General features: G+C 40.7%; 1 protein-coding gene across 7 annotated transcripts in view; it reads left to right on the top strand.

Annotated features, from left to right (window-relative positions):
• The window catches only part of LOC107224672 (serine/threonine-protein kinase tousled-like 2), a 34,924-nt gene that overhangs the window by 9,408 nt on the left and 7,550 nt on the right, over positions 1-17,966 (top strand). For 2 of the 7 annotated variants that reach the window (XM_046740610.1, XM_046740608.1), the window contains exons 2-3: positions 3,820-3,905; positions 13,656-13,865. The exons of 1 other annotated variant lie outside the window; for it this stretch is intronic. In XM_046740610.1, coding sequence (XP_046596566.1) covers positions 3,820-3,905; positions 13,656-13,865 — 296 coding nt within the window. Of the gene's footprint in view, positions 1-3,819; positions 3,906-12,366; positions 12,767-13,655; positions 13,866-16,210; positions 16,668-17,966 lie in introns of those variants that run through there. 4 more of the 7 variants (XM_046740611.1, XM_046740609.1, XM_046740613.1 and 1 more) reach the window with 4 other exon arrangements.

The raw sequence follows: 17,966 nt of genomic DNA, 5'->3' as shown, positions 1-17,966 counted from the left end.
ATTTTTAAAATCCGTGCGCACTTTTTGCTTTTTTACGAATAAATTACTCGTCAAATTTGAGTCGATCGTAGAGTTCCGAAGTAATGATTTTACCCTAAAAAAAAAAAATAAATAAATAAATAAAAAACACGAATCGTTACAATTGACGTTACTAACTCCGCTCTCTTCGTTTAACGCTTTTCATATACTTTCATTAATTAGATCGTAACATCGTTCGAGTTGTTGCGATTGTTATTGTTGTTATAGAGGCGATGAAAATAAAATGGTGGATATAAAATGGCGTAGTTGAAACATATTTTCGCTCCACTGCAATATTGTTATCGCCGAGGGACAAGTATTTTATACTACACCTCGCATATTTCAATTGCTAGGTATATTCGCTAGATAGCGCTAAACGCCAACTCGACTATCCACGTGGTCTCGTCATCCTATCGTCGTCTAATTTGTAAGTAGTATTCGACCGCTTTCTGCAATTTAACGAATACTACGACAAATTGACACACGCAGCAAACCGACGACGACGCCTGCCTCGACGTCACAGCGATACGTAACTACGTGTGTATATAAACATGTATGTATGTATGTATATATACTTACATACGCACACAGCCCTATGCGCAATGTATATAATAATTACAAATTGATGCGATCGTGCAGCAACAGTTCTGTTACGCAATTTACATTATGATTTGAAAAGTAAACGTGATGTAATGTATTATTTCATCGTTTCAATTTCAATCCATCGTCTATATTTGTATAGATATATTTTCATCGTCTCGTATCCCCCTTTTTAACATCCCGTTCCTCTCTTTTTCGAAAAAAGGGAGGTTATTGCGATCCCCCCCCCCCCCCCCATAAAAAAAATCAGAAGTCGACTTTTAGATCTCTCACGTTTTCGATATTTAGATTGATGTCTGTATGTGTTTTGTGTGTGGGCGTGTGTACGATTAATTATTTTTTTTATTCTTTTTCTTCCGACGATACCTCGACAACGAGTCACGAGGATTTCGATGATTTTGGTCTCAATCGACGCGACTTTTCGAAACTTGTAACCGATTAGATATTGGCTCTGATCGGTTCGGTACTTTTTCGATTGTTTGAGGACGGATGAATGAATTTTAATGAAAATTGATAGCGTGAGGTTTTTCTGGATCGTTGATCACGAATCTAAGGTCATATTTGGAAAAATTTAAATCTGGCGTATTCGACAAGTTGAAGAAAACAATAAAAAATAATTTTAAAAAAAATTAAAAAAAAAAAACATTTCAATTTTGACGAAAGTTCGCACTACTCGTCTCGGTTTTTTGGCTCACCGATAACGAATCAAAGGTCAAATTCATCAAATTTATAATGGCGGATACGTTACAGAGGTTCACAATAACAAAAAAAAAAAAAATCGTTATATTTTCATGCGATATATCCGAGGGCTTTAAAATCGTTAATCTCTCTCTCTCTCTTTCTCTCTCGTCAATTGTTATCAGGCAACCTAAAAAATTTGAAAACATTGGGATATATGTACATAATATATATATGCATATTTTGTTTTTCTTATTGTCGATTTTTACATCTTCCCGTTCGGGGAACTTTACAATTTTACCTGCGAAAGAAATTTATACTTTTTTTTTTCTTATTTACGAAAAGAAATTCTGTTTCATAGTAGGCGTGTTAAAAGTTATTAATCTTTCCTAAATTGTTAGATTTACGGGAATCTGGCGTTTCTTGGCGTTAGGATCTGGTATTAGGTAGTATTTTATTTATGATAATTGTTCGTCGATGTAACTATAGCTGCAGCACATGGCTCACCAGCCGTCTTCGTTCGTTCCTTCGTTCGCTAACTCGCTCACTCTGCACTCTTGTCTACCTATTGATTTCTTACCTTCTGGTATAAGCGTAAGATTGAGGTCAAAGGGCGCGTTAGTTTTCGCGACGTTCATCCTGCTGATGCAATGATGCTGATGCTGATGATTGACGGTTGTTACGATGTGCGAAGAATACGACGCTGATGGTGCGAGTATTTTTTTTTTTTTACAACATACAGATTGTCACGAAATTAAAATAAATAATTCGACAACCACGAAACTTTGGGAAAACATGGAAATGTCGGGATATTTGAGAGAAGGGATCGTGAAAAATATGGAATTGTCGGGAGATTTCTTAATTCGGTTATGGAAAAAATTTAACGTATCTATTTTCTTATCATGGGGATTGGAAACGATTTTTTTAAGGCGACGAATTTACTTTTATTCTTCGCCGAGATAAACTTTTCTTCAAAATATTTCACTTCGATTCGAATTGAATTTGAAACTAATATATAGAGTTAATAAGCCGAACGATTTAGGTTTCAGTAACTTAATTGAAATGGGGAAAATGTGCGTGTCTTTTAATGTCATGGAAAAACTGGATGTGTAATGGAATTTTTTTTTGTCTTATTTCTTTTTTTATGGAAATGTGATGTAAAAATTATACGTTTTTTTTTTCCCGCCAAGCTTTTCCGACATCCGAGGCTGAAGTTTGTCAAAACTGAACGTAAATCATTTTTCGTACCAACCGCTTGTGCGCGAAGTGGACAAAGTATAATAACGCGTTTTTTATACGTCACACGATTTACGTAAATTCCACAGACACGATGGATGTTAATGATGATATTATATTTCATACGTGAACAACATATTAGTACCTCGTTATCTGCGAATAACTTATTTATACAGATATAATATATCTGTTTACAGGTTTTATGGTCTTTTGATTATACGTGAGTCGCGGTTGTTTTATTTGTGTTTTTCTTTTCTTTTCTTTTTCAATTTTTCTTCGAATTTTCACGCCATTTTTTTTTTTATCAAAGATATTCTTCATTGTCGAATCTAGTGGTAAATATAATTACGGTAATATTGATGATCGTCGTAATCGTAACAACGAGAATCAAAAAATTCTTTAAACGGTTTCACCTTTTTTCTATTCAACTCAATTTGGTGTTTGCACGTGGCAAAAAAAAAAATATTGCGTATTAATTTAAACGGGCAAAGTAAAAATAATTGGCTCGTATTATTTGTTCTCTCGGTTAAAATGAAAAAATAAAAAAGCAAACGGTACGGTAGATGAAAATTATAACACTAAGAAGTCGCCCATTGTACGAAGGGCGGAATTTATATGCATATTGTAGAAAATCATCAATGAAATTCAATTGCATGTAACATCCGCAATTATGTTTTTTGTTGAAAATAAAAAATGACGAGCTGATTATTTTGCATTTCTCTGCTTTGTACATACGATGTAAGAATCTGGTTGTTGTTGTTGTTGTTTTTTTTTTTTTTTTTCCCCGAAATGGAAAGATCCAATACTTGAGATACGCGTGTCTGATTGATCCGTTTTAGGTATTGTTAATGACACGAAAAACGTTAAAAGTTCTGTCGTTGTCCGTTCTCTCACAGCTTATATTATACCGTCCCGTTTATATCCATTAAACATTATAAATTGTAGCGTCAACGTCAGTTTTCTTTTTCTAATCAGTAAAGTAAGATGCGATACGGAACATCACTTGGCTAACGATGAGACAAGACAAGTATTGAAAAAGAAGAAAAAGAAACCGAGGAAGAGAGAAGATAAATGGATAAATGTAGAGAAACAGAGAGAGAGAGAGAGAGAGAGGAAAAGGAGAAAATATTAATACAACGAGAAAAAAAGAGAGAGAGAGAATGTTATTAGAGGAAATTGTGTAATCTACTTTACGAAAAATGATGTGGTGAATGTCTTGTTTGGGGGAAAGAAAGAAATTGAAATAGAAAATGGAAGGCGAGTGACGCGTTTGAACTCCTGTTGCAGGCGCTGGAGTCAAGATGGAGCACTTTCAAGCTGCCCTGGACCCCAGGAAGCAGGAATTGCTGGAAGCCCGTTTTCTCGGAGCCAGGGTGAGAACATATAAGAACATACATGCTTATTTTGACTCGCGATCCTGCAACGCAGGCTGCGGTAAGGTCGGTCTCTTGGCGATGCTGGAATGATTTTGAGATAAAGAAGAGAGCAACTTTATCCGTTGAGGTTCCGAATGTGAAAAATTTCGAAAGCGACAAATTCTGAAATTTTTTTGCGGCCAAACTTGAAGTAAGGAAATCAAACTTTGACGAAGTATCGAGTAAGGTTCGAGTGGTTCCAAACTTGACGCTCAAAGGTGCCGAAAGTGCGAGAATGAGGAAATTTGAAAATCTGAAACATCGAAATTCCGAGTGATCCAAGACTTTGAGTTCCGTAAGTTTCTGGCTCAATGAAATTTCACGATTTTGATTTTTCTTTCTTTTGGATCTTTCATATTTTTACGTTCGGAGTCTTGGTTGTTTCGTTTTTCGGTTTTTCTGATTTTTTACACCCACTCGTCGAGCAAACTAACCTGTGCGAGTATATTTTCATTTTCTTAATTTTACTCTATCCGATATTTATTTTTCGTAATTTTTCCTCCATCGGAACTTTACTTTTCGCTACTTTGGCTCTACATCGTAACACGAATTTTCGGAACTTTGAACCGTCGTCGGTTTTCCGACCATTCGAAACTTTGTTCTTGCTTCAAAATTTCATTTCTTTATTTCAAGTAATTTTTCAAATTCGGAACTTAAACCTCTCCCTCAATATATACCATGTATCACCCATACACCCATATAAATGTTACATGTACAACAACAGCCGCGTGCGTATCCTCCCAAAATTAGTATATAAGTGGTGTTCGTTCTTCTTATCCTCTCGGTATTACCATAATTAAGTGTACAAGTTATCGACACGTTTATACCCAATAACCGATCATTTCATTTGCAAAAATTATAAATCCGCGCTACAAATCGTTAATTTCTCGATGATTAAAACCAATAAAGGATCAAACGCATCCAAAAATAACCAAGTAAGGTCAATAATTGGGATATGGCAGGGTTAATAACTGGTACAACGCTCACCTTATTCACCTTCGTTTCTCAATTTATTCAATTTTGCACCTTCGCAACCTTTCCCCCCTCCCCGCCCCCCTCTCCATCCATCTTCATCCCTTTGCATCTGCGATTCTTACACGCCATTTTGATTCCTCCGAGCTTCACCGTTTCGCTACTGCTGCTGCTTGGGGGGGGGGGGGGGGGGGGGAGTGCCCGGAAACGGAAACGTCCGTATTCGATTCCGCGAGTGGTGCGCCTTCAGAGGACTAGAGCAGTGTAGAAACGAACCGTACCCAACTTATACCTACCTATCTTACTACACAATATACTCATGGCTTTACCAAACAACCAGTTTCCTCCTCCTCCTCCTCCTTCTCTTCGATTACGCGGAGATCCCACGAAGTTGAAGTCGAAGGAGAAGCCGAAGCCTCTCTTCTTGTGACCCTCGTCGATCCTTTCTTACTCATGGTTTTCAAATATCCCGCCCTTTTTGTTCTTCTTTCACATCTACTTGTCTCGTATGATAATTATGACTTGTGTACGATAGATACAGGTGTGCGTGTGTGTCTGTGTGTATTTATACCGTAAAGGGATAGAGGTTATGTTCTTGTTATTTATTTTGTTGTTGTTACGTGTACTAAATACCTATGAATCAACTTAACTACCCGACTGCTGCAGGGTTAGTAGAAAATATTCAATCAACATTATTGTACGATACTTCATACAATTAGATTACTTTCTTCGTTTATCTATATATATATATATTCGAGTTCCTTAACTTGGATTAGTTTTCAAACTTACGTATTACGCGTACCGTCGTCACTCTCCGCTGATAACGAAGTGGTAAAGCGAATGATAGGTAAAAATTCATGGTATAAAAACGACGTTTTTTTTATAAACGTTTATTTATACACATCGAATTTACTTCACGGAGTGATTGACTGACCGACTGTCGCTGCTGAGGCGCCAAGCTTTAAGGCGCACGCAAGGTGTGGCTGATCATCGACTTTATTTCCTACCATTCTCTTGTGTGCACCCAACCTACGTACCTACGTACGTACGTGTACGTTATATATACGTGTATTACGTATACACCTATAGAGTATCGTCACGTCACGTGACCAACCGCGGGTCTATAGTTTGTGCAACAACACCCCGGCGTCGGAGGAATCACCGGGGCAGCTTTTTCGGTCACTCGGATCTCTTTCTTTCTACCTTCGATTAAATCGATTTTACTTTTGATTTTATTTTTTTTTTACATTCTTTTAACTCGCTCATTTACACATCACGTCAAATATTACAGCGCATTTTTCTCCGACTAAGCAAAGGGATGATCTGAAAAAATTTTTGCTCGTACGTAGCTATAAATTGTAAAGTTGGTTTTTTTTTTCCTACTTATTTGAAGTCTATTTATCATGTCAATTTTGATATGTGAAGATTATAGTTTTTATGACCGAGATGACGGATGTTGTTGGTATAATAACGAAATATGTTTAAAAAAAAATTATTCTACCGATCCCCTTTTATTTTTAACGTCGTGGAACAAGGTTATACATGACTGCTGCTGCTGCTTCTGCTTCTGCTGTTGGTGCAAACAGGGACGGATAGGTTCACAGGCAATCGATAAAGGCGTCTGATCAAAACGAGGGGAAATCCCTGTGTTGTTTAAACAACCGTGGGTGATGATAAATTCGAAACGAGTATTATTTACAACACGTGATGATATGACGATAGGTATAGAAAGTCGGGAGTCATCGATATTTGAGAAATAATACGTTTTAAGATAATATATTGACGGTATTATCAGGGGGAAGGGTTTTGGGGTGATAAGGGGGCGGGAGGGGTGGATTCGAGGTTTAAGGCTAACTGAACCTCGTTGTCGGCTATTCAGACCGCCATTTTGAATTTCGATGCCAAAGTATGAGGATTCTCTCTCGCATACTTACGTATATTCGGAAATATGCTCCAACAGTTCTGATATAATATTGAAATTATTGTTTATGGATATTTAAACAATCGCATGCCAATAACGATGATTTTTCAGCGAAACGTTTTTTTTTTGTCATTATTGTTGTAACATTTTATCAGTAATGTGAAATTTTGCGATTTGTTTGTTTTTTTTCTTATTCTTTTTTTTTTTTTTATACGGTGAACTAAGTATGTGGGCGAAAGTATAATTGAACCTCTTTTAACGAAACTCGTTGAACGGTTTAATTTGTTTTCTGGTTACTCGTATCGTTATTTTATGTCACTGTAATCTACAAACTGTGAAGATACGGCAAGTGGCGTTAAAAGATTTTTCATTTCGTCGCGCTCAGTTGATTTTTCAATTTTTTAAATTTATTTTATAAAACTCTTGAATGTATGTAGAAACACGGTGGTGCCACTTCAATTATTTTTTTTTTTTCCTGCCATTTATATTCATACCAAAGATCACGATCAACAACACAACGATATATCACAACCGACAATCTTATTCTTCTGTATTGAAAATTCGCATATTAAATAATAGCTATTTTATGAGATTTAATTAATAATGAAAATATCGTCCAGATAACCGGATACTCAATATTACAAGCGCGAGTCTTCTTAACGGCGTAAATTGATGTTACGATTGATATAAGCAACAAAAAACGAAAGATATTTTTTTAATATATATATATATGTACAAGATTCTTCGTAAATTAAATGAAAACAATTGGAAAAAAGTGACGAATCAACCGAGCACGATCTTCCACGTAACCCGAAACGGTCACATTCTACCAGAACTATTCTTTTAACCAAAACAACCATTTTATGGGGGTGCCGTGGTGGAAAATCGTAAATTATTTTTTTCCGAAGCACTCCAACGTCCATAGATAATATATATCATACACATACACATACACGTATAACGGCAGCCGGCATCGGTAGAGGAGGTCAGTCAGCTGCGGGTAAATACCATAGGTATCATCTCGAGTTCTCCCGTGCGACGCGAACGAACCTCTCCTCCCAGATCCCACCGTCAGCCAGCAGGGGAACCTGTATTATCCATTCCTGATGGGCAGGGCTGCAGAACTGTCGGTACAACCCCCGGGACGGCAGGGGGAGAGGGCACAACGCGCAACACATCGCCGTTTTGTCCGAGAGCGCGTTCTGTACGTGGGGAATGGTACAGTGTAGTGTAGAGGATAGCCGATACCTAGGTCGAGCGATTCGCGCGTCCTTCGCTCGCGTCTCCCTAGTCGGTTTGCTTCCTCGTATATTCGCCATAGACTTGTAAAGATAGACTGAGCGCTCCTATAAGAGGTGCTGAAGCTTACATATAAAGGACAGAGATATGTCGGGAGTACTGCTCTCTCTTTTCAATCGGTTTCGTCCCGGGTGACGAGGGTGCAGTGGAAGTGGAACAGCTATAGATATAGGCGCATAATTTCGCCTCATTCTCCTCCACCGGACTCGATCCCCGCCACAGATATCGTCAGAGAGAGAAAGGAGTACTCCCGGCATATTTCTGTCCTTTAAATGTTTGCTTCAAGCGGCTCATAATAGCGCTCAGTCTATCTGTTATAAGTCTGTGATATTCGCCGCCTCGCGTCAACGGCTGCGAGCGAGTCGTCGGAAAGACTTGGAAATCCGGTAATGCACCACGTGGATCGGACCATCCCGTCCGCGTATCTACGTTGCACGCTCTCCTTTTAAACTATCTACGTATGTACACTTGGGGTCAATGAATCTGAGACGGTTAATTTTTTACACTAGACAGTTACGTTGGTAACATTGTTGGAAACCTACAGCGCCACAGTCGGCCGAGCGCGAAACAAACTCAATATCAATAAACGTAACATAACCCGTGAACGTAGAATCTAACCTTAGAATCGACGTGTCGATCCAACAAGTCATTATCTCCGCGGTATTCTGAGGTTAGATTCGACGGTCATGGGTTATGTGTTATGTTCATTGAGGTTGAGTTTGTTTCGCGCTCGACCGACTATGGCGCTGTAGGCTTCTCAGTGTTGCCAACGTAACTGTCTAGTTTTAAAAATTAGCCGCCTCAGATTGATTGTCTCCAAGTGTACATGCGTACCTAACTAACCTGCGAAATGCATATATATCGATGTAAAAATTTTGATCGAGTTGTCATGGAATGCCCCATATGTACATATGTCTCAGATTGGCTTTATAATTTTTTTTTTTTTTGCATTTTCCTTTTTGCATGAAAGTACGTGACGAAAAACGAAGTATGATTTAAAAACTGGTAAACGAGAAAGAAAAAAAGGAAACACTTTCTTAAATCTGAACAAGAATCTTATGAAACGTAACAACATTTTTTTGACAACTAACAAAAGATGGAGATTTCATAACTTCGAAAGATGGCGTTAAGAGAACTAAAGGAAAAAAAAGAATATCATTAGTATTATTCGATTGCACATTTGGCATAAGAATCTTTCTTTTGCATCCCAAACAAACTTTTCCAGAGGATTCCACGATGGAAATTAGCTAATTATTTTTTCGTGCAATACAAAATAATATATGTAGTATACGCACACACACACTCGTGCATCGATACACACACACACATAACCTAACCAAACCCTGTGGAAATACGTTGTATACACGACGCATACAATACGAAACGTCCGTTATACCTAATACTAGGCAGAGTTAGCTAGACGGCACGTAGTTATACGTATACGTACGTATGTGTTGTTTTGCTAGCTACAAACCCCGGCACTACGGAGTAGCCAGAGAGCTGCAGGGAGTCACGAATCGACAAGTCAACGTAGTCCTTGCTGACGTCATTTCCTCTCCCATCACCTCCGTCTCATCATACTTCACCTCACTCTGACGTTATACAAATATACACACATATCTCTGAACATATTTAGTATCGCTTTTGGCTAATGACAAGTTTTATCGCGTTATGCGTACAATACTACTGTTTGATAATTTAATATTATTATTATCATTATCATTGCTAATATTATAGCCAACATAGGTGTACAGCTGATTGTGAGAGATAGGAAAGGAAGGTGAATTTTTTTTTTTTTTTCTTTATGGTGCTCTTGCGATGATTGTGGTTAGTAAACGAGTTTCGAAAGTGAGTGCAGAGATTTGCGGCAAGGGAAGTTGGGGGGGGGGGTGTTGCTGTTTACCGCTAATAATAGCACATAACGTGCGTATGTGTGTGTTTATACGTACATAATTCTGCCAAACTTTAATAATACATATAAAAAACTACTTATCCCAGAAGCGTGGAGTATAATATATATGTACATAACTCTGACTACAGTTGGACAGAGTTGCGTGTTATATATGTATGTATGCAACTATGCTTCCACGCGCGCCATGGTTGTCGTTCTCTCTACCGTCGCCAAAGTACGAATGATCTATTTAAATACAGACCGCACAGTGACGAAGACGAAATGCATTCTCGTTGAATCGTCGTCGCAACACAACAGACCGTAGTAATAAGTATAACGACAATCGGTTTGTTACTATACTGATACTTGCGATTTTTGATGCCGATCACCGGAGCCCTGGCGACTTCGTCCCGGGGTTTTGCTTCGTCCGTTTTGCGCACCTATTATATTTATTACCTATACGGAAAGAGTCGACGCGACGCCATTATCACGTGATCATCCTCCTCACGAATCCCGAATACGTTTATACCTATTTACATATAGTACGTAGGATAACACACCAAGCGGCGCGATTCGATTCCAAATACATTGTATGTGCCTTATTGTTGTTGTTAGCCATGTTGCGCTACGTTGATTTAGGGTGTATACCTAGTATAATCATATAATAAATATAACTCATTTAATTTACGTCTAACTTGTGTAGACGAGGAGTTTTAACAAACGTCACGCATCATCCAGGTTGTTTTACTTGCTCGATGGTAGGATGTCGTCGACGGATGGACGACGGACGAGTCTCGACGAGTTGGTGCATGTCCCTCCCTACCTCACCCCATCGTCATGCTCTCCTCTCTTTCTCTCTCTCTCTCTCTCTCATTCACCCTTGGATCCACCTCATTCCTCCTTCCTCCTCCCCCTCCCCCCTGCCACCCTTTTCCCGCAGGAGGGCCTCTCTCTTGTGTATTGATCCTTCGATAGTAAGTATGTACCGCGCACCGGCTGTGTGGAAGGCTTATGCCGTTGTTGCTGCTGCTGCTGCTTGTCGCGGGATCTCCGAGAGAGAGAGAGAGAGAGAGAGAGAGAGAATTGGAGAAGCTCTCCTTCCAGCATTACTCGCCTGTGTGTGTGCGTGTGTGTGTAAACTGTACCTATTTATACTATTCGCGATTTTTGATGGTTTACTTACTATATGTATGCATTTGTACATACAGGTAACGTTACGTGGGTTGGCATATGATTGGTGTCAACGCCAATCTATAACCCAACCATATCTATAACATTCAACCTGTGTAATGCTCTGTTCACCGCTACGGAGGCGGCGGCGGCGGTGGTATAGTGTGGGTATGGAGGTTAGAGCCTGTGAGGACTATCTCCATGTATACATATATATAGAATAAGTGTTCATAGAAAATTAAGTAAAATTAAAACTGCGTCGTTGTACAAAAAAAACAAAAACGCCAAATTTAGATTTGTTGAACAGTGATGATTGCTACATTAGCGTCATTCTTGTGACTTGTTTGAATCATTTAAAAGTATTTGTCACATATTTGTGGACTCAATTTTTCTATATTTTAATATTGTTCCAGTCGAAAAACCCGTACGAAATACTTCTCTTTATACCTATATACCTATCCTCCATAAGTTTAGGGTAGGTGATGGTGGGTGGTATAAGCGATGCAGCGCAACGCAACGCGCCCGATATTCGTCCCGATACAAAGTTTCCTATACATTATACAGTATATACATAGGTATGTATATATATACAATATACACGGTATACGGTACGAGTCTCGTATGGCGAAGGGTTGCGTAGGAGGTTTTGGCCCGATTGGACGGACTATGGCGATGGGGGTAACGCGAAGGGTTGGTTGGTTGCGAAGAAGCGGATAGGTGTACGTGTATATGTATATACGTATATAAGTAGCAGCAACTCTGCGGTTAGGTGGAAACCTTTTTTCGCGCAGAGCGCAGTTCTACTCGCTCGGTCGGATCGCGTGCGCGACCTCGCCACTTGTTGTTGTTAAGACAGACTCTCTCACGATCAGCAGGAAAGCGCGGCGCGGTCTTACGCCCCCCCCCCCCCCCTCCCACGCACACACACACACACGCACGCACACTCTCTTATAACATAACTGATGCGACAGAGTAACGTCGTCCAACGTCGACGTCGCGTCAACGACGTAACCAACAAGCTCTACGTATCGTACTTACGGATTTGATTCTCTTCGCTTATACATACGCACATGCGTACCTGTAATTATATTTTATATATCGTTATACCTCGCGTCTAGTTTCGTCAACTTTTGCATTCCATTTTTGTGCGTGTGCGTGTTTTTTTTTTTTTCTTCTTTCTCTTCTCGGTAAAACTTTGCTAGATTCATTATTCGTCTTTTATCAATGCACGTTTGTGATAACGACCGGTTAACACACGCGATCCGTATGAAATTACGGTATCCCGTGCGCGAGTGCGGGTTTTTGTTTTTTTTAATTATTCCTCCTCTCGAATAATTTTTACACGCGGCGTATTTACGCTACTGCGGATATTGTATGCAGGATTCGATACGTGCAACGGACTACGAACGATAGTGAAGAGTGATTGTTGTGCTTGGCGTAGAAGGGGCGGGTGGGGGGGGGGGGGGGGCAGAGACGGAAAGAAAAAGTGGTGGCTGGCATTATACTGTCCGGTCGATGGCGATGGCCGTGTGTCGTCTGCCCGCGGTGACGTTACAACCTCTGCAGGTATAAGTTACCGACAGTATATGAATATTTGTTTGAGGTTATGACGTGTGGTATGCATATATATATATATATATATATATATATATATATATAGATATGTGGATGAATTTATTTATCCATGTATGTAATTTTTCGCGCAATTATACCGAGGAGGGAATTCTTATCAATGTCGTTGCGTCGCCGCGTTTTGTAAACTACGACAAAATTTCACATCGTGTATATTGAGCGCAAGGTTACGTGCAGATGTAAACGGTGAGCTCGGCTTTACCATAGATGTATAGAAATTTGAAAAAAAGGATCGCGCAGCTCCCAGGAAAACTTGGAGCAATGTTGACGGTTTTTGACTCCACTGTTTGAACAGATGAAATAATGACTGATCGTTGTTAACGTTGAAACGAATAGTTTAATCCGGGAATTTGAACGATATCCCTAATTTCACGTTTCATTCTGTAATTCTCCTCGCCGATATTGTTGCAATGTTATAGGCACAGCTGATAAAGTGACGCGTGAATTTTCATTTTCTTTCATTCATTAAAGAGGGGGGGGGGGATCGAGTTTGGATGGTCTGAAGTCATACCTCTTTTTTATTTTTTTTTCTTCTTTCTTTAAGAAAATGAAAACATTCGAAACAATTTGAGTTTGAGGGCTTTGTTATTTATAGTTACCCCCCCCCCCACCCAAAGCATGTCCATTATAATTATCGCTGTTTCGCAAAGGACAACGCCGAAGATGCGAGCTGTTTAATTAATAATAATTTATCTGGATTTTTGGGTGGGCGAATAATGAAATTATTATCAATGTATAACGTGTTAAGAGCTGTATGTACCTAGTGTGAGATGTTTCGAAATGATTTATGTACATCAGCATTAGAGCCGTGTCACGATTTCAGGGTGCAGGTCCGAACAACAACGCGTCTGCTACGAAAAATGCTGCTGTTAACAGCACGCAATCCCCATCATCGGTATCGCCGAATCCTGGCAGGTGCGGGCAGCCCACTGCCTTGGGTATAGACTGGACTCGACGCGACAATGCCCCTCCTCGTCCAGATCACAGGAACTCGTCCTCGTCTACGAGTCAAGTCCAGGGTCAGCTATCTCAGGTACACCAACCACACGCCACACAAGTTACAGAGACAGCAGTCCGTACTTAAAACCCGTCCCTCTTCATCCCCCCACCTCATCCTCATCCTCACACTCATCGTCGTCGTGGTCGTCGTACGATATTAATAAACAATTTAATATAATCTTTAATCATTTATCTTCATCGCTTGTGCGTCATTTTTTGTCGTAGCATGTGTGTGCATTTGCGCGCGCGCGTTTGTGTGTGTGTCTGTGTGTGTGTGAGTGAGTGTGTGTTTACCGTAAGAAAAATGCAGTGTGGGGGCTTTGATGTACGACGTATAGACTTTCACTTGTATTTTTAATATCGTTCTAACAATAACTAATTTACGATAAACGTTATATTTTACAGTAGCAGTTTTGCCGATTGTTTGACAGTTCATGTTTGTGTATGTATGTGCGTATGGTTGTATATTAACAGACGCGAAGGGGAACGATTTTATCCTACTTGCAATCAATTTTCATAATTTTATTGATTTTATTTATTTATTTATTTATTTTTTTTTTTTCCATAATCGAAATACTGACTACCGACCGGCATCGGGAGATCTAATAAGATTTGTGCGGTGAGAATCTTTCTTGTCGTTTAAAACATATTTCGTCGTTCCATGGTTTTCAGAGATTAATGAATGGAAAAGTAGATCGCACCTATGCGTACTTACTGAACAATAAATGTTGAGTTGTAACTGAAGCTGCAATAATGTCGACGTTTGTGTGTGTGTGTGTGGGGTTTATATGTATATTTATACATTATACATATACGTATATCATTTTAAATGAGCGTTAATCGTTGCTGGTCCTTGACCCACTCCTCCTCTTATGCTGTAATTCGCGTTCATCCGTATGTATGTATAAATAACATTGTTTCGGCGGCATTGGGAAGTAAGTTTCCTTTCACTACAAATATCGCAGGTTTCGTTCAACACTCGTTACTTTATTATTAATTACCATTGTTTCATTCGAAAACACGCGTTTACCATACCTTTGATAGTTACGTACGATAAAAATTGAAACCTGAAAAACAAGAAAAGAAAACCACCCGACACTTTGTTGTATTTCATCAGATTTTCCTGACGGTCGATAACTAAACCACGGGCAACACATTTAATTTGCGAACTAGATACGTACACTGTAGATTCACGTCCGCCTCGTTGACAAAGTGTCGGTATTATACGAAACCTGACTCGGCGGTAAAAACAACGCCGGGATGATATTTGAGGGCGAGCGGGAAGACGCAAAGTGACTGAGGGAAAGAGTTGAGAGCAAGAAAGGAAAGCAGAAAAAAAAAAAAAAAATATAGGAACTAACGCACGCTGCCCGAGATACGGAACAAGGACGTACGTATCCAACGAGTACGATTGTGACCGAGACTGAGCTGAGAACTGTTGTGAATCTAAACGATGGCGTGATCGTTGAACTACCGCGATGTCAACTCCAAACGTCTGTAATAACAAACAGAGAAACAAACTTTGCACAACCGACAGATTGAATTTGAATAGAACGGAGCAAGCAAAGAGTCGAAAGCAGAAACAGCATAAGCTCGGCAGTATACGTTGGTTGGCTGGTTCTTCGGTCTGTTCGTTCGTTCGTTCGTTCGTCGGTCCATCCGTTTTCCGCCCCTCTTTCCCTCTGGCTCAACTCTCCTCCCCTCCCACCCCCGCCTGCCGGCACACAACACGTTGAGTCGAGAGAAGGCCGCAGAGCACTCCGCCACATTGATTTTACCGGTCTCACTTACACGCGTGTCCGAGCTGTTCACCGAAGGAATGTCTCATACGCCCTCTCCTCTCCCCCCTCCGCCCCGCCGTCACCCCGGTATATATACACATACACACGCACACACACACCTCTCCTCCCTCACCTCCGGGCATCTCTCGCGCGCTCTCGTTCGTTCTGTTGTGTGATATCGAGGCAGGCGAGAGGAAGGGGAGGGTGATGGTGGTGTGGCGGCGACGGCGGCGGTGGCGGTGGCGGCGGCGGCGGCGTCGTCGTCGTCGTCGTCGTCGTCGGTTAACGCCGGGGAGGGTGGAGGTTGCACCTTTTGCCGCATCTCGGATTCTCGCGTTGCTCATTTGCCGGTACGTATAGAGGAGAAACCTCTCCGTTAAGAGAGGTAGAGAGTAGTAGTATGCGAACGCACGGTGGTTGGACAGTTCAGTTTCGATTAGGCGAATCTGTCGTCATTGACGTGATCGCGTTTTTCGGTCAACCTACTAAATCGTATTACAAAAACAAGAAAAACTATTACTGCTACTACTACTATCACTACTACTGCTGCTGCTGTTGTTGTTGTTGTTGTTGTTGTTGCTGCTGCTGCTGCTACTGTTATGACCGCATCATCATCGCTAACTTCGTATACGGTATTCTTAATACACGGAATTATGTTGACGGTGATGACGAGGATGATAATGATATCGTGGTCATTGATTATTACGATCGCGGTTAGATACGCGATTCCTACGATTATTATCACGATTGTAATACTTTTATCCGCTACCTATGCAGAGCACCGAGCTTATTAAACACGTCGCGCTACTGCCGCCGTCGTACGGTCGAGTTTGTGAAGTAGATAGACACTCGCCTCGCCTTGCCTCGTCTCGACTCGACTCGACTCGACTCGACTCACTTCACCCACCTCACCGCACCTCGTCTCGTCTCGCCTCGCGACCGACCTACGGAACGTGGAGAGCAGGGCAGCGGCGGTTATGGCCGCGACTACGCCTGGCTTCCGGGGTTAAACTCGGTACCCCTGCTGCCACTGCACATGTCCCTTATTCATTTGGGTTCGTATTACGCACGGAATAGATATGTAATATGTTCCTGCATCATCTTTTCCCATGAATATATACATGTGTATGTGTGTGTGTGTGTTTGTGTGCGTGTGTATATACACACATAATCCTCACGTTGGTGACTCACGGATGTCGGCGTGTGTCTGTCGTGTTTGCGTCTGTTTGCAGGAAAGAACGTACAAAATGCATCCCGTCAAGATTAGTAAAATACACACGCGCGTGTCGCGTGTTACGCGATAGTTTCTTAGTTTAGTCTATGTATGGAAACGTAACAACGTCCCGATGACTTAATTTTTAAAGAAATATGCCCTGATTCTGGGTTTTTAGCCTGTGTACTTACGTCGTTTATCAATCTACGGAATGACTTGAATGAATTGAAGGGAAACTTGGAAGGAATCATCATTGTTGTTATGACGCAGTTAACAGATGGATAGATAGATAGGTAAATATGTAGTTAGATGAACAGATAGATTCACCAAATTGTCGAGCAATAATACCACGTTTAAACTAGGTAGGCAGGGGCAGATGGGTAGGTAGGTAAGTAGGTGTGAGTAGACAGGCAAGCAGGCAACAAACTGAGGAACGCACGAGGTCTGCTTGTTTCTCGCGGTGTTCTATGCGGCTCGCGTGTATATATATATACACACATAGATATGTATCTATATATGTAGGATCATGTACGGTCGGACATTAACGACGATGACAACTACGAGACGCACCGGCCATTAAACAATGCGGTATTCCAAATTTCTAACACATTCGTATTACATGTACTTGTAGGATATCATAGAACTTGAATTGCCCTTCTACTATCAATCGCAGAACCTCAGCTGTTCGTCCCATCTACCCATGCTTGTAACATTTCCCTTGCGCATAGTACGTCTTCTACCTATATGCATTCTTGATTTTTAGTATCTATGGTTACGCACGTTGCGCGTGTTTTTTTTTTTTCTCGTTTTAAGTTTAATCGCATTCGTATGTACATCTATTCATATTATATAGATCTATGAGCGTCGGAGAACGGGCGAGAATGAAAGAGAGAGAGAGAGAGAGTGAGAGCAGAGAGGTATTGTATAGTAAGTAAAACTGTCTTCGAGACTGTTGTGTGTTCGCGCGCTACGGTGTATAAAAGAGAGACCCCACGATCCACGCGATCTATGTATGAGTTCATGTATCTATGCATGTGTACAATGTGCGTGTGCAAATGTATGAATGTATGTATATGCGGCGGACGCTGCTCTTGTCCCGCGCCGCCTCGCAACGAACTTGCGTGTCCCTCTCTTTCTCTCG

This window comes from Neodiprion lecontei, chromosome 5 (assembly GCF_021901455.1).
Source record: "Neodiprion lecontei isolate iyNeoLeco1 chromosome 5, iyNeoLeco1.1, whole genome shotgun sequence".
NCBI classification, from domain to species: Eukaryota; Metazoa; Arthropoda; class Insecta; order Hymenoptera; family Diprionidae; genus Neodiprion; species Neodiprion lecontei.
Note: the sequence above shows the minus strand (reverse complement) of the source record. Positions and strands in the feature narration are given on the sequence as shown.